The sequence below is a fragment of the Gambusia affinis genome, linkage group LG04 (assembly GCF_019740435.1).
Source record: "Gambusia affinis linkage group LG04, SWU_Gaff_1.0, whole genome shotgun sequence".
Classification (NCBI taxonomy): Eukaryota; Metazoa; Chordata; class Actinopteri; order Cyprinodontiformes; family Poeciliidae; genus Gambusia; species Gambusia affinis.
This window is the reverse complement of record NC_057871.1, coordinates 15912302-15938277: the sequence shown is the minus strand read 5'-3', so window position 1 is coordinate 15938277 and position 25976 is coordinate 15912302. Positions and strand designations below refer to the sequence as shown.

General features: G+C 38.8%; 1 protein-coding gene across 9 annotated transcripts in view; it reads left to right on the top strand.

The window, feature by feature from the left end:
• The window catches only part of rims1b (regulating synaptic membrane exocytosis 1b), a 61872-nt gene that overhangs the window by 8843 nt on the left and 27053 nt on the right, over positions 1 to 25976 (top strand). For all 9 annotated transcript variants that reach the window (XM_044113208.1, XM_044113200.1, XM_044113199.1 and 6 more), the window contains exons 2-6: positions 10003 to 10216; positions 13624 to 13635; positions 14082 to 14102; positions 21583 to 21878; positions 22653 to 23536. In XM_044113208.1, coding sequence (XP_043969143.1) covers positions 10003 to 10216; positions 13624 to 13635; positions 14082 to 14102; positions 21583 to 21878; positions 22653 to 23536 — 1427 coding nt within the window. The remainder of the gene's footprint in view (positions 1 to 10002; positions 10217 to 13623; positions 13636 to 14081; positions 14103 to 21582; positions 21879 to 22652; positions 23537 to 25976) is intronic.

Below are 25976 nucleotides of genomic sequence, written 5' to 3'. Positions count from 1 at the left end.
TCACTAACCCGGTGCCAAAACACAATTCACATTTCAAAAGAAGGCTTCAGATTTTTATACTTCCTTGTTTAACAATGTTATTGTGGTCATAAAAACCTCAAAGGCCAACTGGGACCTTTGAGTCTGCAGGCATTTTTGCAATTTTTCCTTAGCTTGATGTCAGTATATAGAAGAATAAACAAGCTACAGATTTTATTTTTGGGTCACGGTTCCCAGGAAGCAATTTTGAAAAATCAAAACAAAACAAGCCCCCCGCCCCACTCACATACACACACACACACGCACACACACGCACACACATCTACTGTAATACTGAACAAACACTTCCTGTATCTGGTTTTGTTTTGGGTTTCTTGGATTCTTTTAAAGTGTTGTCCCAATCAAATAAATTACACATGAGCTTTATTTTGTTTTCTGTGTGAACTACTACATATTACAGAGCCTTGTGAAAGTAATTATCCCCACTGGCATTTTTATTATGTTTCATTACCACACAACCTGGAATTAGAATGAATTAATATAGGGTGGCATCATTTAATTTACTGAACATCCCTACAACTGTGAACACTTCATATTTCTTTCTGCATATTTAGATTTTTCAGCAGACTGTTGGAGGATATAGACTCCAACAGTCTATATCCCAGTTTGTAACAATATTGCATATTGTTACAAAATATACAATAGATTTTTATATTTTAGTGCTTCTTACTGTAAGCAGAAAAACAACTGGACAGAAGCATGGGAAATAGATCAACTGATGAGAAAGAACAAGTAATCAAGGAAAGGGAATAAAATGGAAAGAGGGTAAGACGGGATATAAATGGAGAGGAAAGGTAACATTAATGCAAGAGGAGCAGAAAAAAAGAGAGAGAGAGAGACACTCATATGCTGAAGGGCTCATGCCAAAAAAGCACTTCGCTCCATATATACATCACAACATCAATAAATGTGTTATCAACAGCCAAGCACCGTCTGAGGGAGCGGCTGCTGCAGTCAACGACTTTGAGTGAAAATCTCTGTCATTATGCATCTATGCTCTATAAACAGGATCTCTTCATTTTCACTGGAGATCCCACTCCCCAAAAGATAAACACATTAGTTATCGTCACGGTCTTTGACAGGAAATTTAGCAATACTGCAGTAGTTTTTATGTAAAATTGACGTTTTCTTAGCATTACACCATATTACATGTTATTCTCTCATCAAAAACATACCTGAAGTGCTGCTATGATTCTTTCATGCATGTTTGAGGGATCCTTGAATCTCCCATGGCAACTGTTCAGGGTGCCTGAATGCTTGGTCTCACAAAGCGCTGGAGACAAGTGGATGCCAAGAACTGATGAGTAAATGCATGGAGACAAATACAGGACAATCCTTTGAGAAACCCTACTAGAGGCTTTGAAAGGCTTGTGAATAGGGTTACAAGAAATTGTTTTAATGTGTGATTGTAACATAACCCGATGTGAAAAAGTTTCAGAACCCTTTTGTATCTGATAGATACATGACTGGATTTTTACAGGTAAGAAAAGCAAATTATTGAAATGTAAAATCCAGATTCTTTTCAGTAAAATAAATATGCAGATTCCAAAATTAGCTGCTTCCATCCCTTTAAGACGAGCACTGAACCAGTGAGTCTGCATGACGCCTTCAGTCTGAGGAGGTGTGAGTGTTCAGACTGGATGCTGGATGAAAGGACATCTGGGGAACAAAGCCTTTCCATTCACCAGAGATGGACCAGATTGTTTGAGAAATGGCTGCCCTACAGATAAATTCACACTGTCCATCTGGGTGCTGTCTTTCTGCAAGCACTGGGATGTGCCGTTTTATAGCCTCCTGACAGTGAAGAAAGACAAATATGATCAAGTTGTCATGGAGAATATTTCAGCAGGCAAACAACAAACCCCAAGAAGATGTGCATTTGCGTAAGCATCCATCCACCATTTTTTTTCTTAGCTCATTACTTCATTGCAGCAGTTGAAAAGGGTTTTTTTCCTGTCTCACAGTGTACTCAGGTTTACGTTTCAATTTCTGGTAAAACTCTTAACAGTCCTGCTTTCATGAAGTCAGTTTCCTGAAATGATGGATTTGCTTTATCTCTTTGTTTCCATCCTCCTGCCTCTCCAGCCTCTTTCCATCATCCACTCCTCTCCTTCAGTGGTATTTTTAGAGAGGCTCCGGATGCGTCGGCTTCTCTCCTCTGCTGCTCTCTGGCCCACGCTCGTTTCCGACACCTCTCCTTTATTTCATCCTTTGCTTTCTTCTTATTCTTTCACCTTCTCCCTGCAGACAGCAGTTTGTCAGACAGAAAGACTTACGGGAATTAGTCTGTTCCCTCTTCCTTCCCTCTTCCTGATCCCTGTGCTTTCTCTTCTCTTTCATTTACCTTTCTATCGCTCTGCCTCCCTCCTGGAGCGAACCCCTCCTCTTCTTGCCGTCACCCAGCATGTGTCAACTTGTCTTGTCTTTTTTGGTATCTGGCTTCATCACAGGTGGAGACATTTTTTTCTTCATCATTCACTCTTGCGTCTCCCAGAGTGTTCAGGGTATTGATCTAGAAAACTTGTTTTGTTCTCTGCACTCCATGAAAAGTTGGAGTGCAGCTTTTCTGGTATGCTGCACTGGTATTGCTAAACCCAGCTTCCTGCCCGCAGAACTCCATACGCGATGGTGTTTATGAGTTTTTAATACAGTCAGTGTTCTGGATTGCACGCGTTAGGCAATTTGCATCTTTTTTTAACCTTTTTAATAAAACATCAGCCGCAGCTTCTAAATATAGAGCAGATGTGAAGACATTACATCTGGGTTTACCTCTGCATCTTGAGACACTATCAGAAACTTTATCTATTGCTTTCTTAGATTAAATAAAAGCAATCTGGACATTAAGAAAACTTTGAAGGCAGCCTAAAAATCTGACTTGGTTACCCCACTTCAGTCAAATGGACAGAGCTCTCCAGTATTTGGCAAACAGAAATTATGCTGGTAACCTTACCTGATCTAAAACAAGAAAAGTTTAATCTAATTTCATTTCAGACACTGAGATGGAAAACTTGTCTTTTTTTTGTTCTGTGTTTGTATATAATAGTTTTCATCCAGCAGCTTAGTTGTTCCTGGGAGACAAAGCAATTATTTACCCAACTTGTAAAATCAGACCAGGACCAGTTTCATCGAGGTCTTACTGGGTTTGGTTCATATCCATTTTTCAATACCTTCTTTTAAAAATACTGTGAATTATGTTTATATTATGAGGCATTGTTACTGATTTTGAAGCTTGAATAAGGACTTGATAAAATATCTATTCATGTCAGAAAGCTTTAAAGACTCTGGAATAAGAGTATTTTGGGACGCGGTATGTAAATGATGATAGTTTCCAGTCAAAAGATTTATGAACACCCAACCGTTTGATTGCAAAGATTGCTTCAAACAATCCATGTGAAACAAAGGATTTAGAAGGCTTTCTGCACACCCCTTTTGATAGATATATTGCACAATATCATTTTAAAATTTTAAACACTATTGTGTTTAAAAAGTTTTAGGTCATGTTAACAGTTGTGAAAAATGAAACTTTGCTACAAATCAGAAAACGGAAAGCTTGCTATGTGTGTCTTACCACAAGCTGAAGCTCCCAGGCTGGTTGTGTTGGAACGTTTTCTCTTCTGACAGACAATCTTCTGCGGGGCATCGCTGAAAATCAGCTGATCAGACAGAAATAGTACTGCCACACAAGCTGCCTCTCCTCCCCATCGTTTGGCAGTGTATTATTAGTGGTGCTAATTAACAACTCAACACCACACCAGTGACTGGTGAAGTCAGTTGGGACAGGGGTGGAAACGATGGCGAGAACAAGAGAGGGCAAAGACGTAAGAGGGAGGCAGCATTTCAGCCTGCTGGGCTTAATAGTGCATGATGCCTCGTCGGACAAACACACACACGCCATAAAGGTTTAGGTCACTGTATTGTTGCTTGCTTGCATATGTGTGCGTGTGTATGCGTGTGTGCAGCTCCGTACACACCAGTGTTGACAGGGACACAGCTGGGCTAACCAACATCTGGCTCCATGTCCCTGCTGGTCCGTTATTCTCTTCACACCCCTCAGACTGCAGCCACATGCCAACACTAGATTTGCGCTCACGTTCTCCTTCATCACTGTGGACCAGCGCTTTGTGCATCTGATCTGTAGCGGTATTAGTCAGTCTAGTGCGTAGGTTTTCTACATCTGTTTGGCTTCCTCCCACAGGCAACACACACTGCACATCTAGAGCAAAGCTACACACGGATATTACATTTCACTTTAATAACAGCATGCATTTGCCAAGTCATTGTTTTCACAAGTTGTGTTCAACAAGACAACTTTTATTTCTAGTCTGTGAGATAAATATGTGACATTCAACTTAAAAATGAGTAATACCGTAGGAGAGAAAAGTGCTAGCAACCGAAAGCAAAGCAGACTGCTTCCACCCTTAAACTCATAGAAAACCAAAGCGTCATTTGACTCAATTTCAGCATTCTGACTTCTATGTAGGTCTCCACCATCATGTCCACATCCTGTCCGATCAATGTATGCATCTATAATTATTTGGTATAAATACGGATTAAACTAATAGGCAGTCTGAGCATGCTCAAAGACAAACTATTTCTACCATTTTAAATTACTGTAGTTTTAGGAAGGATTTTTTTTTCTCCCTTTAACTGAAATTATCATGAAAAAATATTGTCATATATTTAATCAGGTAATAAATTTGAGATCATAAAATTCATTTGATAATCTCATAGATTCAAGTGTAATATCATTTAGCATGTATCAAGGAGGGATTGATGTTTCTCATGACTTGACTAAAACACTGTAGTATGCTGTCACTTCCTGTGCTTCTGGGCACTGCGTCTGACCCCCGGGGCGGCGGATGGTTCAGGCATGTAATCAATAAACACACAGCTGAGTGAACACCAAAAGCTTGTCCTTACCTGATGGGACATCTTTGTAACACAGAACTGAGCAACATGAAGTCATGACTCGAGAAGGACTGGCTCAAATGTCTGTGAGTCAACACCATCAAATCCTGAGTGCGAGGCATTCTCCAGAAGACACTCATGCCTAAAAAAGCCATTAGATAAAGTTTCACCTCCGCAGCTGAATTTAGTCCAAAAATCAGAGCACCGCGTCATCTGTTATTCTGAATTTCGATACACAACTGAACTGCTTTGGTTCAAAACAAAAAGCTGTGTTAATCAGACCGTTGTCCACATTGATTGTACCTGTTTGGTGAAACTAATTTTTGTGTGGTAGAAATCTAGATGTCAGGACTTGGAGGAAGTATATGACTTACAAAGTGTGCTGCTTGGATTTATTTTTGATCACTTTGCTTGCTAAAGTGTGTCTGTGTGAGCTGCTACAAAAAAGAAAAAAACAACAACAAAACAAAAAAAAAACCCCACTGAAATGTACTTGGGAAGAGCATGTACTGTCCAGGAGGGCTGCAGATTTATTTTTAATACCAAAGCCGCCTTGTGCCTCCTTAACACCACATCTCAGCTGAATGTGTGGAAATGCCAGAAAATATGGCACACTAACACCCACCGACACGTGGTGCCTGACGCCACTGCGTTGCCATGATAACCGACCATGCACCCTGTGTTTCTGACAGCTGTTCCCATGGCGCCTGGACCTGGCTCAGCCCCCTGGCCTCCCATTGGCAGGATACATCTGTTCTCGGGGGGTCAGAGGTCAGGTGTATGACGTTCCTGCTCTGTCAGTGTCACGTTGTTTTTCATTCCGAGGTACAGCTGTGGGTTTTTCCAATCCACACGAATCATCCATGAGTTAAATTAGGGCCTGTCTGAAGCATCTTTTGGGAAAAACAGGGTGGCAGTTTGAATTTACACTGCCTATGGCTTATTTGGTCTTAGAATATACTCCTATAATATACCTATATTATAGCACAGTAAATCTATTAAGATGTTTAAGATAGCAACAAGGCAGTTGCGCTTCATTAAAATTTCATCAATTTAGAATTTTTATTTTTTGGCCTTTGGCAGAAGCAAAAATAATAATTTCCTCCTTCCTTTAAAGATACTTAAAGTAATTTATACAGTAATTAAAATCTATTCAGTTTACTCATACACCCATTGTCCACAGTAAAAGTAACTTCAAGGCTTTTACAAGACCAATAATTCTGGTTTATATAAAAAAAACATGTCAGTCAAATCATGTAGACAGTTATTTTAAGTAATGTGGCAAAATAGGAGACACTATATAATACTTAGTACTTCCATAACAAACCTTTCAATGTTTGATCATTTTTATTTATCCCGGGAAAAGAAAGTGATTTCATTACAGGCAAACACCCAAAATAACCCTGTGTAACTCACTGAACAAAAGATATTGACAAATATATGTATTATATGAGCAAATATTTAGGATGTTTTAACCCTTACTAGCTAACGTCATAACCTTTGGCTTAAATAATTCTGGTAAAGCATTTTTCGTAGATATCTACCAGTCTCTGTCATCAGAGATGGAGCCAGCCTTTACTTTCAGTAACATGTTTGAGGAATTTCTTACATGTCCAGATTTCAAATCAATCCAGATCATCTCGATGAGATCAAGCTGTGGGCTTTGATTCCGTTGAGAACCAGTCCTTGGTGGATATACTGAGAAACTCTAGGTCATGGTTTTGTTATGGAGGATGTGGTACTACTCTTTTCTCCATACAGTTGAAACAACTCCAATCACTCTCGTTATTTTTCTGCCATCTCAATAAACAGACTTTAAACAACAGGAATGTTATGATGTAAAAGTTTAACATGTAACTTTTTAAAAGGATGACATTATGCTAAATCATCAACTTTTCTGAGCTTTATGTCATGTTAAAATGTTATTCCCTTATAAAAAAAACAAACAAACCTGGAGTGGTGCTTTAATTATTTCAAACATGTTTGAAGAATACTTAGATCTGGCCGCCATTCGGGATGCCTAACTGGTGCCTATTTACCCAAAGTTTCTGCTTGGAGCTCGAGTCCCCAGTCGATCTTTCGCACCACCTCTCTCCTCCTGACACTTCCATTTAGCTCCACCAGACTCGTGGCAACAGCAATTAGCAAACACTTTGTGGAACTGCAAGTCTGGTGAGCTTATCCAACAAAATACAATGCTCCTTAGAACGGTTGCAAACGGCATAATGACGGCTTATGATGAGTTGTAATGATGTGTTGAATGGTGAGTGTCAAAGAAAGAGAATTTCAAGGCATCAGAAGCACTTATGATGCAAAGTCAAATTTCTTTTAAGTTGTTTTTGATAGCAGCTTCATAACAAGTGACGGTAACACAGTTCCCTCAATGTGGTATAAAATGACACTATGTGCCTGGAAAATACATAATTCTCTCCTTTAAAAACCACATGATACCTTTATAGTGGTTGTCATGATTGATGGTTGTTGTGCAACCATACGCTGACAAGAAGAGGTACAATCACTCTAAATGTTGATCTGAGGAAGAAAAACTGAAAACCTTGCACGCCACTGGAGCACAGGAATGGCTACAGGAAGCAATGCAGGACAAAATGATGTTGTTTAACATAAGGGCCTGACAAGGGACTGACTGAACTGAGGTATATTTATGTAAGGGAGGTTGATTACTGTAATTCTGTACAGATAAGTCTAATTACAGACTGATGAACAGCTGAGGCACCGAGGAAAGTAAATGTGGAAACACAGAGACTTGGATAAAATCTCTACAGAAAAAATGACAAGAAAAGTTTTTAATCAGTCAAAACCAAATCACCACGAAGCAGCCCTGTGAAATGACTGAGAACAAAATATTAAATGTATTTCTAATATGAGTGACAAATTAAGCCTCGCTGTGTACATGGTCTGACTTAAAGCAGTCAGTTGCTCTGACTGGAAAGATATATTTTTTCACACAGGAAAGCTCCTTCTGCCTAAAAGATGTCCAGCTCCATGTTAATAGACTGTATTATTGTTGGTGTAACTGTGAGGTCCTCTGGTCAACTGTTATTTTCATTGACAAGTAACTCTCCATTGCAAATGTGACAATGGCTGAAAGGTTCTTAAAATAGTGTTTGTATATCTTCTTGTCTTGGCTGGAAGCTTCAGCCTCTGGAGCCGTAATCTGTGTTTGCACAAAAGGAAAGACACCACAAGCAGTATGTGATGTGACTGACATATTAGCTGCTTTTGACAGAACCTGACCTCAGATATCCTGAAGAATAAAATCACTTTATGGTGAGACTCTTATGTCTCAAGTATTCATTGGACATTTCACATCACAGGCGGACTGTCCCAGCCTTTTCCACATACCAGCTGATTGGCCGTGACGAGTCCCAGACTGCCAGTCACCTCCCTGTTCCAACTGAGCATGGAGGCTGTCTGTTACTGCAACACTTAAAGCTACAGACAGCAGAAAAGACTCAGACCATGGACTAACAACGTTACATAAATACATTTTTTTTAATTCATGGAGTTTGAATCGCTTTTTAAATTGCGTTGAGGTTTTATGTGGACAACTTTCCTGAGTGCAGACTGAGAAATACAGATGTTTCTTTTTTTTGCTTTTACACCTTAATCTGAGAGCATCGCTACTTGGATGTGGATGGGTCATGGTGGAAGATCCTTATTCGTTAAATTATCTCTACAAGAAAAACCTTCTTTCATCGCACGAGGAGTTACGTTTTCTGTCAATTTTCCACCCAGCAGCTGAAAGTTGTATCTTCAACGACATGTCTGCTTTCAATAAACCCAGGTAACTATTGAAACATCTCAGGATCACAAGCTTTTACTTACTAGTTGTGTTAAGAGTATATTGACAGAAGTATATCAGTACAGTAGGAGAATGTAGATTTAACAGGTGATGGACAAACTGGCAGCACATTTGTGAATGAAGAGGTTTTACTCCTCCGGCTCGGTGGTTAGGGAGCATGTCTGCATCCCTGTGTGAGAGGCTTCCCACACTAATGGACTATTCTTTGATAGTTAAAACAGCAGCGTGGGGGCTTTTGCTTGTCCTGATTTGTGTGATGGAAATGACCCTTGCAGGTCATTTCCATCACAGCCAGGAAGCGGGATGAAAGGCTGAGAGCCACAGAGAAGCACCACGTTTTCTTTAATGAGAATAAAATTTCTCTTTTAAACAACCCTTTCAAGTGCAGCTCTAATTGCCGGTAACATTGTTCTCTGTTGCTGTAATTTTAATTTAAAAATGTATGTCCCTTTAGCTTTTTCAGATTTTATGACTTTTGAACTTCAGATTTCAATGTATTTACCTGGAATATAATTTGCTAGACCAAAATGTTCTAAAACGTTTTATACCAAGAACCACCAAAGAACATACCAGGTTTTCCAAGTACCATCATTAGAACAAACTTAGAATCCAGAAAATCTACCTTAGCAACTATGTTTTAGACTCCTATTTTTCCAACCCTGAAAAGGATACACTCTTACTTACACTTGTCTACTAACCGTGAATAGGAGTCTCTAGTTTATATACTTTGGATAAACATTATTAAACTACTTTTAAGACTCTTGTTCTTCCAACCCAGAAGTGGAATTAGACCAGAGGACACTTAGCAACCCTGAACAGGACATACTTTAGATCAAGATCCTTTTTCTTCTTTTGCTCTTTCTGTTGGTTTGTTATTTTGTTTGTATTTCCTTTTAATTCCTGTGAAGCACTTTGTATTACCTTTACCTTTTACCATTTCTTTGGGATACATTTTAAAAGGTACTGCAACTTAATTTGGTCTTTTGTTCAAATTAAAAGAAAGAAAAAAAACATGCCTCCTTTTCTTGCCAAGTTGTTATCCATAAAATACATGAAAGTTTGAGGTTGCAAAGCAGCAAATTTTGAAAAGGGGTGTAAGCAGTTTTATAAGGAGCTTTATTTATTTAATATCGTTTATTACAGATTTTAAGGGTAATAAGGAAAAACTTGTTGATCATGTGTTAAAGCTTGACACCACTGTCTTATGCTAGACTTTCTAACCTCTCTTACAGGACACTGCACCAGCAGTTTGAGAGCTACAAACAGGAAGTGCGTCGCATCGGGGTCGAGACGCGACGTCAGCAGGCGCAGCAGAAGGACGACGCTCCCACCTGCGGCATTTGCCGCAAGACCAAGTTCGCTGATGGCTGCGGCCATCTCTGCTCATACTGCCAGACCAAATTTTGCGCTCGCTGTGGAGGGCGAGTATCTTTGCGCTCCAACAATGTAAGAATCCTTAACTCTAAATTCCTCCTCTTTATTTCTTTGCACACTCACCTCATCCCTGCTGTAGGTAATATATAGCTAGTCCTTCTGCTTCTGTGCTGTGTTTGTATGCTTTCTCCTCTTGCTTCCTTGCACACTTTGAAGAAACCAAAGTGTCCCAAAAGAATGGCTCTACTCCCGACATAGGCCTTTCAAAGTTTTCTTTTAAAATAAAATTGAAGGTTTTAATGTTGTGGAATGACTCTGAACTGAAGCACCTTTGCACACGTGAACATGAAAGCACACTAGTTTTGGCTTTTGTGTTGTGATGATACTGTATTTGTCAAAGTAAGCATGTCAGCCTTTGATTGTATTGCTTTTCTCAAGCCACATCTCCAGGACAGCACAGAAAAGAACAAGAGTAGCTAGCTTCAGGCTGCATTTCACTCAACTCTTCATAATATTATTGTTACCATAAAAGCAGAGACACTGTGTCTGTTGATGGCTGCAGACCAGTTCAAATGGGCAGAGATATAAACAGTCAGTGGAACACATAATTTAAAACAATGGACTTTCAGGGCTGAAAATAATGATTATGTTAAAAATACAAATCTACTAACATTTCTCCTGATTAGACAATGATTATCTTGCTCTGGGCACATATTCTCAGTTTTGGTACGTGCTTATGGCATCTTTTTCAGCACACTCGGGACATTGTCCTATAAATTTTAGCAGTAAACAAAAATACTTTTGGTGAAACAAAAATTTGAAATCTAACCTACTGAAGACAAGTCAACCTTGAGCTAATATATTCTTCACTGATTTCAGATTCATTACATCACTGTTTGTGATTTTTAGAAGCTTGATTGTGTTGGCAATAAACAAATAAATTGAAGCACCTAATTTCAGTTTGTAATATTAAAACTAGACCACCTTAAATGAGGTCAAGATTAAAAAGTGCAACAACACTGAAACTAAACTGGTCTACTCTACACTGAACACAATTTACAACACACCGTTTTCACAAATGGCATCGTTTGACCAATCTTCTCCCGTGAGATTATTTACTGGAGCTTAATAATCTTTTGAAACAGTGAAATAGTTATTTTCTTCAGTGTCTAACCAGAGGAGAACTTTGGTAATGTCACATCCATCTATCTACAACTACTGCTAACGCATTAGCAAGCATGTATATGACATCTTACATTGAATACTCTTAGTTTCACTTTTTGTTTTAGTGTGCCTGTCACAAAGCATTTGGATGAAGAATTTTTTATAGCTGAACCTAAAATAAGCCTCTTTATCTAACTACAGGACTGCTATGTTTCCCTGTTAGAGCTATATTTTATCCCTTGCATGGCTAAATTCATGATTGGTGCACATATAGGTTTTGCTTTACAAAGTCTGAATTTTACACTAATATGTGACTTTAGGAGTTGTGATAAAACTGTGGAATTTGATGTTCTGAGAGAGCTCATCTATTAAAGTGAAAACTTCAAAGTTACACCGTCTCTACTAAGCTAAAATCTGTTAATAATCTTCTGGATTTAATTAAACTAATGAACGCAACATGAATACTCTGACTAGAAACAGTCATATTTGAAAAGATTTAAGAAGCAAAAGCCCTCGCTTTAAATAATAAAATAATGGTAAGGTTGCTCCAGATTGGAACAGTGTGATTTCCAACCCAAAACCAAACATTTTTGTGCTATTTTAGGACCCAATCCTCCTCCATCTAAGCCTTCTCTGGGCTCCCCTCCAACCTAAGAGAGAACACTCCTTCTGCTCACTTTACCTGAATCTCGGCCCGTCATCCTCAGCATGCTGGTGGCCAATCTGTTCAGTGTCCACTCATCCCGGCTGGGACTAGAATCACACTGGGAACACATATACCCAGGTCTGAAAATATCACTCAGATTACTGGATAAAGATAGTTTCCCTGCTGGTGAATTCATTCATCTCTCTTTAAATGCGAGACATGTCGAACTGTGGAAGTGAAAAGACTAACATGATCATTGACTACAATGAATCAAAGTCAAATCAGACTGCCCTCACAGAGAATTTTGAGGCACGGAACAAATGTTTTTTGTGCTCAAAGTCCAGTAATTGAATCATCTGAATATCATCACCTAATTTGGTAAAATTTGTGCTTTGCCAAATATGCTGATCTTTTAGTAAAATCTTACTTTTAAAGGCTGTCTTCACAGTTCTTTCTTATTATTGTTTGTCAATTAATTCATGTTAATCACTAGAACAATAAATTAAGGAAAACACTGCACACTGCATTGAAACCTAATAAAATTAATACATTAGAATGAAACTTTTGAATACTAGCAGAATCCCTGAATGATGAAAACTTACATAGGCACAATTTAAATGTTGCAGTGGGAATATTTTATTTGTGGAGAACCATCCAATATGTAAGGGTGATCAGTCAAGTTACTGTTCTTGGTTTCCATCTTAAAACAGCCAGCTGTCATGAATACACAGTCGACTGGTTATTATAACTTTGTAGCACTAGGATTTAAATTTTCGCATCAGCTTACAGTAAGCGTTGGATATCCAATGTTCCAATTGTTGTAATATTATAACAATTTCTTTACATATAAGAAAGTTAAGCAGAAAAGCCGCTCAATGATTTATGATGATAATCAGGAATAACTCTGTATGTCATGTCATATTAATTCGGCACAACAATAGAAAGCAATTGATAACTAATTTAATGCTCGTTTCTACTCAACAAAGCGTATTTTAAAATTCTTAAAATATTAAAAATTTTTAGTGATACTAGCGGATGTTTGTTGATGTGTTCCCAGTAATTAACAAGTCAAAGTAAAGTTAGACTTTTTTTCTACATTTCCCTGTGTGAAATGATCCTACAACAAAATGAAGGAATTCATTTTAGGGTTTCTATTTTTACACATTTTAAGTAGTGGTTTTAAAAAGGTGGCGAGGGACTGCACAAAATTTCTGTGCATAAATGTCAAGTAGTTAAAAGAGTAAGCATGTACTTAGAAGGCTAGAAAGAAAGAACATGGAGGAATGTGGCTTTTGATTAGCTGAGTTCCTCCTTTTGCAGGGGAGATGTAGCCTGATATCATGCTAGGATCATGCCAAGCTGGCTCATGCATGTACCTGCAGCAGCATTTGCATTAAGTTGTGTCCACCATCTTAAGACCCACTAAATATGAAGTATGTTTGAATATTCTGCAGAATGCAACTAACAAGTTCTGCACCACATCCTCTGTCTCCCTTTGTTCTTTTGCCACTTATTCTTTCACAATATCCACATCATTCATTTCCGTTCCCCTGCATTTTACTTCTTGCATCGTTTCTGCTATCAAAACATGTCTTCCTTTCCTCCTTTCTCCAATCCTTTTTTTCATTTTTCCTAATTCTCTCTGCTACCTGGACTGCATGCCACAAAGGAGGACAAAGTGGTTAGCATCTCTTTTGTGTTCTCTCTGTGCCACAAATGTGATGTGTTAGCCCTCTAAGGGTTAAAAAAAAAGACACTGGCTGCTTTCAGATCTGGAGCTAAGACCTCTCACAAGTGTTGACATGTTATGAAACATCGTTGGAAATATGGATAATTGTGTCATGTAACCTTGTGCCTGGTGTGTAATTTCCAATCTCAAAGAAAGAAAAGGAGATGAAATTATCAAACCCAAGAGAGAAAGTTATCAGTTTGGAATGAAGCCAATGTTTGCATAAATCCACTGATGGATTATTGAATCCACTGAGCAGACGGAGTCCGTTCAGAGCGTCTATCATATTTTTCTTCTACTTTTTGGGTTGGAAACCTGCAGCTGATGTGATCAAAAGTATTTTTTAAACTCTTCATGACTAACGCTGTGTCCATTGTTTGTCTCCTCCCCTTGCAAAGTGTCTCATAGTGAAGGACAGGGTAAGGACTGTTTGGTAACAGATTATTTTTTGCATGAGTCACAGATATTGTTCCCTCTCCCACATTCAGGTCTGTGCTCATTCACAGTTTCAGAGGTGGAAATGCAGGGTTAGTGTCAATTCTTTTGGCTCATATGGTTTACCAAAGCTGCGAATGAGTTCAGACACTGAAACTCCTCTAAGAAGCAGACCGAGCATGAGGAATAACACAAGCTGTCTTCAGCGTCTGACCCTCTATTAGCAATCCCGACCCTTCTTTCTATGGTTGTGGGCATGACTGTGCTGGGAGAGGGGGGATCTTAAAGATTAGATCTGGGTGATTGGCACCGCAACTAGCATGAATATACTGTAACAATAAATTTTTCCCCACAAAGCTTTCTCCTTAAAACACAATGATGCCTGTGCACGTTTCCCTGTCTTTGTGTTTGAGACGAGAGCAGCCTTACCACGGGGAGACGGGCTGCGTTCAGGTTTATTCATTCCTCTTAGTTTTCTTTAAAAACAACGTGCCCAACTTCCATCGAGTTTGTTACTACTATTCCTACTCTAGTAGGCCAAATGAAGCAAATCAAATATTACCTCTAGAGCAGGGCTCTTCTCAGCCTCTAAAGAGGCTGTATTTAAAGGGGCAGTATTGTATAAAATCGACTTTTTTGAGCTTTACATAATGTTATAATGTTATTCCCTCATCAAAAACATATATGAAGTGTTGCTTTGATGCTTCCATGTATGTTTAAGAAGTCATTTAATCTCTTGTGGCAACTATTTTTCTGTCCAAAATGGTTGAGAAGATTGAGCACTGCCTTAGAGGACAAAGCTCCTCCTTGGAACTGCAGTTTCCAAGCATCAGATCTTCCGTCTCACAGAGCAGACTTCCCCCACTCAGCTCCTTCAGACTAGCCAGCAGTAATTAGCAAACACCTGGTGGAACTCCGCGTCTCCCAAGCTCATTATACAAGCTACTTCTCCATTCAATGCTAAAAGTTAAAGGGTTAATAGAGGAGCACTGTTGTGATAACATCCTGAAGGTGGAGAGTTAGAATGAGGACAAATTTCTTAAAGAGACAATGGCCCAATTTCAAAATGTTAAATTAGAAAGTCAAATTTCTTCCAAGTCATATTTGATAACCATTGCATTTTTATAACAACTCAAGGTAATATAGTTACTAGATTGTGCTATAAAATGGCAATACATGCAGAGAAAACACAAAATACTGTCCCTTTAAGGTAAAGGTTTAGAGTCAGCGTTTTGGCCAATCAGTACATATCGTTTCAGTTGTTTGAAATAAGTTGCCTGAGGTGGAGAGTGGATGGATCTCTCAGGCCATTTGCTCCACCCATTGATTGGTGTAATCTGTCAAGAAACGTGTTACACCTTTACTGCAACAACTTAGTCAGACAAAGACTCCTCAATTCATAACACCAGAAGGTTCTGCACTACAAACAGTTCTCATTTACAAGCTGAAGTGTTAGTTTTACTTTATCAACCTATGCATGTGGAATTGGTTTTACAATGTTTTTAACTCATCTGGTATTGTATTTCAAATTTGAAATGCTGTTATGATTTGAAACAAGTCATTTGAACAAAAATATAGTTGCAAGAATATCTGGCAGACCTCAGTAGACAAAAGGATGTATTCGATCTGATGAGTGACAGGTTGGTTTTCTCCCTTTTGTTCTGCAAAAAGTACCACCAGCTTTCAACAGATGGGATTTTTTTTCCACACAAATTGCAAAAACATAGTATTTGAAGATGCAATATTGTTTGCTCCAGCTGCAATTAGCATAAATATAAATAAATTGTTGGGCTTATTCTAAACTGCACTGGAGTTTAAGAAAACCCAAGCAAAACAGTTTTAAATAACATTTGCATCTCAGTCTTGTCTTATCATAGCAGCAGTTATTTTTTTATTTATTTAGATCTCTGTCAAAAGGGGGGAAATTACTTTATCACAGGAACTTTGCCTTTTCTCCTTAATAAATCAAAGTATTTAAAAACAGCTTTTTGTATCGTCTTAGGTGACCTTTCTCTGATAAAATTATTTTCTTGATCTGTAGTAGAGCATAGAAAAAGAAAATCACAAGTCTCTGAGGGAACAAATAATTTTTCACAGACTTATTGGCAAACTGCATAGGTGCAAAGAGATACTGCTTCAGAGGCAGATCTGCCTGTGGCAGCACAATCTTCCACAGTATGTGATCCATCATGTTCATCTTCAATGCAGAAGATATTCCTCTTGTTATTGAATCACCTTGCTCTTATAATGCTTTTGTTAGCATTTTACTTCTACTGCTAAGTTATTCTGTGCAATATTTGATATGTTGTGAGCAAAAAAGGCTAAAGGCCTTGAAAATAAAATCCATCTCTTTCGCAATATGTTATGTACATTTCAACTAAAGAGCAAATCTGTTTGACAGAAATATATATGCACAAAGAAAAAAACTGCAACAAGCCGTTAGTGTAAATGTGCATACCTTTTGACAAAATTATAGAATAATAGAGTAGATGCACTTTAATAATCCCAAAAAAGGAAATTTGCTATTCATTTGGCCACAGGAAATAACTTATATAATTTAGTGACCATAAATGGTGTAATATTTATGGCCACCTCATTCTTAGAGCAACCCTAAACTGGAAGCTGATGTCTGTTACTTAGTCCTTCTTGTGAAACAACTGCCCTTGCTTTTGTTGGTGTTGTTGCTTGCTAAAGGCTCATTGTTTATGTGTGTTTAATGTCAGCTCCAGATGGCTCCCAGAAAATAAACTAACTGCTGACAAGCCATCTCCTGTGTCGAGGAGCAGCACTGCCTCCCAGTGGAGGACAGACAAATGCTGTGGTGCTAAACACATATTTGGCGCCAGTGTAAAAAGATTTGTTAAAAAAAATAAGATCTTTGTGTAATGTGAACTATTTTTTATCATCAGACTTCTTACTGACTCACATTTTAGCTCTTCCTCAGGTGTCTTAGGCTTGTTTGCATATTTTAGCATCTTGTCAGCTTTGAATAAATTTAAAGTGGTAAAAGTAAAGATGCACTCAGACACATCCACAGAAAAGGTTTCTGACTTTCTGCTTAAAGCTGACACTGCACTTCCTATACCGCACAGTGTACTGCATAATCTTAGTCATGTTTGTCAGTACTGGATGACTAACCTTCTTTGCTCACACTCCAGCTCTATCTTCTCATCCAGCTCAGATGCCTCCATAAAACTCCTACAGAGCCTGTCCACTTATGTCTCCATTTAGCATCATTCTGTTGCATGTTTTTATTTCTGTAGCCCCCTCCACCCTCCAAACGCGCACGTCTGCTGTCACATTATCTCAAAACAGTGCACATACTATTTAATAGTGATAATCAAAACTAAAGTTCCCATTTAGATTTTAAGAGATGCCCCGCCCAGAAACAAAATTCCTAGTTGAAAGAAAACTATTCTAGATCTAAAACTGTCAGTGATTTGAATTATTTTGAACTTCATTTTAATATGTAATGTTGCACTGGTAATTGTGCTACCCGAGTTCATAAAAAATTAATTGACAACACTTTTTTGAATTACCCACCCAGAATAAAAAAGTAAGAAAAATAATATTTTTCTGCTATTATTCAGTTGATCATTCTGTGTCAGGTCAGGAAAAATATTCTGATTAAGGTTATTCCTTAAACTATTATCTGCTTAAGGATAATAGTTAATTACCTCATTTGCATTTTTAGCTGCAATTCAAAAACAAGTAAGAAAAAATACCTTCAATTTTTGGCATATTAAAGCTGTAGATTTTTTTATGCTGTACACCAGGAGATTTGTCAATCTTTGATTTACCTCTTTGTCTATACACTGTTCATTCCTAAAAGACCAAAAAAGAAAAAAAATCATTCTGGCACTGTTCACAATTCATTGTGGTTCACGAGGTAGCGTGCGTCATCCTACAATTTCTACCATGCTTCTGTCCATTATTGCCACCATTTTTGAAATCCTAAAATGCGCTAATAAAACTCTATCATGTCATGTTTTTGGCTCTCATTAAATGGCCATGATTTGTGTCGAGAGCAGTGGAAAAACAGCTAAAAGTCGTCTCCACGTCCGCTGAAAAAGAAATGAAGAACTTGTGGATTTACAGCCTCAACAGATGTGCTGTTGTGCTTTCAGCCGATCTGCACCCTCACTGTGCTTCCTGCTTGTAGCGTTGATCTACTGCTTTATTAAGAGAAATAGAGCATTATGCCTTTTGCGGTCGTCTTTCTTCCAACCGTTCAGGATTTACCACTCAGCCATGAACGATGGCACTTTATGTCTGCCGCTGCCTCATATGTCAAGCTGTCTGGGTGTGTGTTGAATGCTGGGTTCCCTGCACACTCCCAGAGCAGACTGCCCCCTCCTCCCTGATCTATCACCCTCATGACGCCCATCCATTCTTGCCCTTTATGGAAAGCTGATGCTCACTCATTTAGAGGCTTGAATGAAAGCATATCACTGCTGTAAGAAGAACTGCTGCAGCGATGCACGACTTCACCATTTGGTTAGCAGATGCACAGAGGAAACATGTGAGTGGGAGAGGAAGTGGGTTGGTTTTTAGTACAGACGTTTGAATGGCAGATGTGTGGTGTCTTCATTTGTCAAATCAGACAGGTGTACCCTGCCTGTATGCTGAAGAGACAGAATGACATTGCAAGGAAAAAAGGAAAGTCAAGAAGAGGAAGCAAGGGAAAGGAGGGGGAAAAAACCTTGAACAATTGTTTAAGGTCTTGCCATGCTATAACTATAAACCTTAAGCTATTAGGAGCTATTTATTAGAACCATTTATTGGCTATTAGAAGCCAATAAATGGCAGATCTAATAAGTTTTCAAAAATAGCCCAGAGTTGTGGAGATAAACTCTTAAAACAGTAAAGTCCTGCATGTTATGGACAGATATATATGTGCAAATGAAATTTAATTAATTTTTTGTTCATTCACAAAACCTATTATAGCTGTTTTAGTACCCCAAAAAACATACATGAGAAATTCTGGATCCAAATGAATTTTTCAAAGGAACAAACTTTTACTATTACATATTAGAGTAATCTATTCTAACAATATAGGAGCATAGTTAATCCAGATAGCAATTCTAAAAAGTACTACCTGTGTGTATCCCTGTAGAGTGAGAGCCTACTATATATACTAACAGTAAAATTTGGTTTGTGGAAAAAAATATATATTTAAATGCATATTGTGCTCCAAAAATAAAGAACTTTCAAGAAAATGTGTCATATCTGTTAGTAACACTGGGAACTGAGGAGAATCCTGAAACTGGGTATTACAACCCCAGAAATAAGTGATGCCCATTGAAACCAAGTATTTGCTTTACTATTAAGGCAACCCCCCTCCCCAAAAAAAACCAAAACAAACAAACAGGGAAAAAGGAACAAACACAAGGAAGTTCTAAGCTTCAAGGCCAAAACAACAAACAAAACGCCCCCATATAGCTCCATCTTTAACAATAACAAAATAATGCAAAGCCTGAGCTTCCTGTCTACCCACAAAACAAGAGAAATGGGGATTAAGCAAAAATGGCAGAGAACCCCTACCAGCTTCCACTGTGAACAAAGAAACTTGCCTTTTAGAAGTGCACAGGTACTCACAGAGAACTAATCACAGCAGGCTGCTCAAGTGCACAATGCAGACAAGATCACTGTAGATCAAATACCAGGGAGAAGAGGCTCGACACTTTGAGATGGAGTTCTTTAAGCAGTGGTTGATGACCTGCTCTCAGCTGTGGCAGTCAGACAGAGCTGATAAAAAAGCAGACGAGAGGGCTCTCTCATGAGAACAGCCCCTAGAGGTCAGCGACCGCAACAGTGGAAAGTTGAGGATTGTGAGCGGGTATTCTCAGTTAATGATGAGCCGAATAATAGTGAGAAAATGAAAGGATTACTGGCCACTTCTAATCTGCTGGCCGTCAGCTGAAGAGGAAAGTCAGAGGGGGAAAGAGGTGGCAGTGTGAGGCTGGGCGGCAGCCTGACAGCTGTGCGGAGCGCGAGCAGCTGATTTAGCTTTAGATTAGTCTGGACATGCGCCAACTGGGATTCAATCAGGCCATGATGAATGTGGTTTGGCACACTGAAGGCTAAACGCTAAACTGACTGCTAAATGCATCTCAGTGGCTGTCAAGGAGTAGCTTTTTGGAGTTTTCTAAAGGCCAAGGAGGTGTTTTTGTTTTGTGCAGCGGTTTTGCAGCGGAACACATAGGACGTCTGTGTTTCTTCGCTTCTTTGGATTTATTCTCTGCAAAATGAACCAGAGGGATTATAAATGCGGAGGGAGATAAATCCTGTTTTTGTGCTGTCGAAGTGAGGTGATATTCAGTAGCCATGGCTACATGTGAGTATTAGAGGTCTGCAGAGGTTTTGTGAAGAATGAAATATCCTTTATGTCCTTTTATCATATTTGAATGCACCAGTGTCATTTTTTGAGAACAAACTATGCATCTATTCACTGTGCATCGCAAAAAACATTGCCTTCTTGTCTAGAAACATTAAACTTAAAAGAACAACACCAAAAGAGCTAAATAATTTTGGTCACGAAACCAGATATTTATCTTTGCATGACCTAAAATGACTTAATACATTAATAAATACAGATATGTTGTGTTATAAGAATGCATTAGTGAAACAAGTTTTAATTAAGCAGTTTTTTATTTGTTATTTATAGCTGAATTAGCACAACTTTCAATAAGATACTTCAAGGTATATAAATGATATTCAGTTAAATGTTGGAAAAAAAAAATAGAATGTGAATTATTTCTGAATTAGGTTTTTATTTTTAAAATAAGTTCCTTGAGACAATGTTGCCCATTGGCACAATATAAATGAAGTGAACACAGTTGAAACTGAATTCAAATAAATCATAAGCAATGTTCTACAGCTGACATTATTCAGTGGAACCACAAAAGTAAATTATCACAAAATTTGAGTAAAACAATGATGCCAATGTTTGCTTTAAGTCATTGGTTGTCAGGTACAAAATATTCTTCTGACTGGTTCAAACTAATTGATGATTGGTGTAAAATGACACATTTCACAAAGTGACTTTTTTTCTAATTTTCAGGTACAAAATTAAAAATAAAGGTGCAAAATGACCAGTACTTTTCCCAAAAATTTCTTGTGCAGATTTTGGTTTTACATCACTTTAATTTAAATAAAGCTCAATTTAGATAGAACCTCTCTTCTTGGTTTGGTTTGAATGGAAAAGGGGCATGTTCAAGGAGCAATGCTAAACATTTTTAAAACTAAACAGGCAAAATGATCTCCCATGAACTCCTATTCAATTGTTTTATGGTCTATTTATTAGTAAGTTTTATGGTTCTTTTGCTGTTTGTGTTTTTTTGCTAAGTATATGTTGTATGTACCAAACCACTCATATGTTTGGCATTTCTCTCATGTTGAGACAATTTATTTTTGTCTTCTGAAATTAGTCTGTAAAACATGTGCTTCCTTTCAACCTTTCAGGTAATGTGGGTTTGCAACCTGTGCCGTAAGCAACAGGAGATTCTCACCAAATCAGGAGAATGGTTTTCTGGGTCAGGAGCGCGGCCCGGGAGCCTCGGCACCTCCTTGAAAGACCCGGCAACAGGAGGTGAGGGTCAGCGTGACAGGAAACTTCTCCGCTCCAGATCGCAAGCTCCGCCCTCCAGCACAAACGCAGGGCCGCTGGACAGGACACAGCTGCCCGCCGGAGTCCTCCCTGCCAAGCTTTGTGACACCATGCCTGGCTCTCGCTCCCAAAGCGAACCACCAAAAGAAAAGTAAGTCACAAATTGAAAAACTGGATTCTATATGTTTTGATCTTTATATCTTATGTCCTCTATTTTCCACTGTAACAATAAGAGCACTGGGAAAAAAATTCAGTAAAACCTTGTGATACAAAAGTTTTAGATAGGCCATTGTTACTGTTCAGATTACTGCCATGAAGTCCTCAGTGGGAATTTTTATAAAGCACTTACAAACTCCAGGATTTCCAAAACTCAGCTAATAACATTTAAAAGTACCTTCTTCTGATCTACGAAACCCTCAACCTTAGGCCCCTAATACCAGTTAGTTAGACCTTTCACACAAATAGGACACTATGATCGTCATAGTGTCCTATTTGTGTGGAGTTGCAATGAACTCTTTGCATTCATTGCAAAGAGTCAATGAATGATCCTCATTCATTGACTCTTTGCACAAATCTCCAGCTTTGGGGGTGAGCCTATCATCTGTGCTTTTTTAAACTCATCTGAGGATGGCAATGTCATATCACTGAACTCTTAAGAAGCTCCTCAAAACATAACAAGACATTTACAAGCTTTGTAAAGAGTTATTGGTTTTATTGAGAGGCACTGTATAAAACTAATAAGTTATAATAACTAATGTCGCCATCCACATAACATTTCTTATCCTTGCAAATTTTCCTTTGATTATGAATTATTAATCGACTGCAAACTTTTTTAGCAATAAAAAGACAACGTAAAATAGGATCTAAATAGTTATTGCTAGAAATGTGTGTTTAGATTCAACAAGTATTGTCTCTTCTTACCTAGAAAAAGACCAGTATCCCTCCATGAGCAAAACGGTAGGGGAGGGATGGGACGGGGCAGTGGTCGCAGATCTCCTGGCAAGCTTCAGTCTCAGTCATCCCTGGATGAGCGTGTGAGCACTGGAGATAGAGAGAGACGGTTCGGAGAGGGACGTCGACTGGAGAAGATACATTCTCAAGATTATGAGGATGGGGAGGACAACTTGAGGCATTCAGGGATGCACCGCAGACATCCAGAGGATGAGGAACAGAGGGAGAGGCAGCGCCGTGAAGAGGAGTTCCAAAATCGTTATCGGAGTGACCCCAACCTGGCAAGGTATCCTGTAAAACCACAAAAAGAGGAGCAGGAGATGCGAATGCACGCAAAGGTATCCAAGGTACGGCATGAGCGTCGGCACAGTGATCTCGCGATCAATGAGGTTGGGTTGGGACCAGGTGAAGGAGGTGGTGGAGGAGGTCATGTACCTCCAAACCGTGTGGCCAGGAGGGGTGGAGGTGGTGAAGGAGAGCGCAAGGGCCTCATTGAGAACCACCGAGCCTTTCCTGTTGACAGGACCGCGGGGATGGGAGGTGGACCACCACCTACAGGAGGTGGGGGGAAATCAGGGCCCCATATTGGAGGGCTGGTGCCTAATGATCAGGGCTCAAACAACTCCCGTCCAGAGACTGGCACAACAAGGGACAAGGGTGGGGACCACCTATTGAGGAAAGACTCTCAGAGCTCAGACCAGTCCGATTCTTTGCGTCCGCCCCCTCCTCGGTCATACAAAGGCAAGCGCGGAATCAACAAGAGACAGATGTCCATCAGCAGCTCAGAAGAGGAGGGCGGTTCCACGCCCGAGTACACCAGCTGTGACGACGTGGACATGGAAAGCGTCAGCGAGAAAGGTCAGTCAGACAGATGTGTTCAGTCCACTAACTTACTAATCTAAATCTCTCTGAACTCCCATGCCATCCTTTCCTTTTTGAATACTATTGCACAGCCATTGTGATAGTTATTTGCTGAATCTCACCTTTTCTCTTAGTTGTAACTTTCTGCTTCTCTTTGTTTAGTGCATTCAAACTAAATTTGATCTTTGCATTTGCTATCCTCTCATCATTCTCCAAGTCATGGCAAACAACATTTACAAGCATTCCGTGCTTGTAAGACTAGAATCAGTGGAGTAAATGATTACATGGGTATTTGTAATCTGATCTGCAAGGACTTCAGACAGCATTGATTGATTGTGCAAAAGGTCAGACACATTTTTCAACATATGACAGAGTTGTTAACCAAAAGAAATGTGATCCTAGAGATGAATCAAGACAGGGTAATTTAGATACATATTTAGATTTACAAGGAACTGTAGTCATATTCTTACCACAACAACAATGCTGGTTTTAAAAAATAATTTTTTTCATCATTTTGAAGCAGTGTGAGATTCTAATCTCTGAGACTGTTACATTATCAGTACTTTCAGTGTCTGGACTGTAAAAGTAAATGCCAAGTGATAGAGATGCTGCAGCCACTCATCACAGCGTGCATTACTATATCTGTGCGTCATCTACACCTCTGTGTGCTGCAGATATAGTCTGCTGCTCTGAGAAAAGCTTTTGTTTATTTGAAGAGTCCCAATGATTTAGGCCAGCAGATTTGTGGAATTAGGTCACTGGCTTGCTGGCTACGTAATGCTCTGCAAACATCCAGCTGCCACAGCCAAGCATGGACTACCATCTGAAATCATGCCTGGTTGTGGCTACACGCTGTTTACTGCACTCTCAGCATTACTAAAATAAGACCTGCTGGGATAGTTGCTTTCAAGGGCCAGCAGGTGGAGTTAGTTGTGCCCAATCAGCTAATCACCTCATTGGTCACAGAAATGGGTTGTTTTAATCCAGATTAATGTAACTCAGAGGACACTAATGGGTAAATAGTGTAGATTCCGATTATTAGCCGTTTTAATTACTCAGTGGAACTCAAAAGAGAAAGATGGTTTTAAGTATCTTTTCTGTTTTTAAAATAGCTTAAAAAGTTTTTCTAAAGATGGTTCTGCTCAAGTAAAATATTCTGTATTTTTTGAAAAAAAAAACAGAACTTTATCAGGTATTAAGATTTATGTTGATGCTTGCGGCAGAATATTGCATTAGTTTTTGCATGCCAGAACAAATAACATAGGTCTCGATGTATAGTAAAGTAAATTGACAGAAACTATACTTGTTTGCTTCTCATACCGATCACTTCAAGAGTTTTGAACCTGAAGCCAAATTTACAGACATGCTCACCTTCATGCAATACACAGATTGATTGTGGTTAGGGGTGGATCATATCATACACCATAATAGGCTACAATCAATCAATCAATCAATACATAAATAAAGTCATGGCGTAATATGTGACTCCACTATCACATGCGCTAGTATTCAAGTTGTCACAGTGAAGGCAAACATGGGTGAACCGCCATAAAAACAAAGAAGAAGCTGGTCAACTGGTCTACAGTCTTGACTGGCAGTTCCTTCCCTTACTCGCTGTTTTCTGCTTACACGCAGTTCTGCCCTGCGTCTGCTCGCCTCTCCCCTTCACCCAGAAAGTATAAACCGGTCATACACGGCGAAAAAAGTTTCTGAAACACCAATGTCCTCCCAGAAAATAAATAAATAACTCGCAGCTTTGAGCAAGTTTCAGGGCCACCGATATATATGAAATAGGAGAAGTATTTCCTGACCGTTTTTTTCAGCACCCGGTTGACTCGACGGCTACTCAGAAATAGCAGTATAGAGAAGAAGCTAGCTAGTTGCAGCTAATCACATCTGCTAGCCCGTAAACATTTAAATAAATTAGTGGAGGCAAGAGTTAAAGCTCCTTGTTACTCTGCATCCCGAATTAGATATATTTTAGGGAAAAAATTAAACAAATTTTACTCATTGTTACGAATGAGTGAAACGGCGCTGCGGGAAGAGAGGAAGGAGGAGGAAATGTCCGTGACAGGTGGAAGAAATAAAAGTGAACCAAGTTCCAGTTTTAAGTTTAGTGTGTGTAGGGTTTCCTATGTGAAATATTTTGGAGTTTACCATTTTAAAAAGGAAGATTAATAGTGTTACACATAGGGCTTGTTTTTTAAAACAAGTGAACATCTTGTAAAGCCAATGTTATGATGAACCACAACAGTTTGTTTATTCTGTGTATATATAGTTTCAATTGGTTTCTGATTTCAGGCTGTTTTTGTTAGTTAAATTAGTTTACATTTATATTTATCAATTTTGGATTTTCTTTGATGCATTAAAATTGTGTGATTTTGGATATATTTACAAATAAAAATTTTTTAATGATATATATATATATATATATATA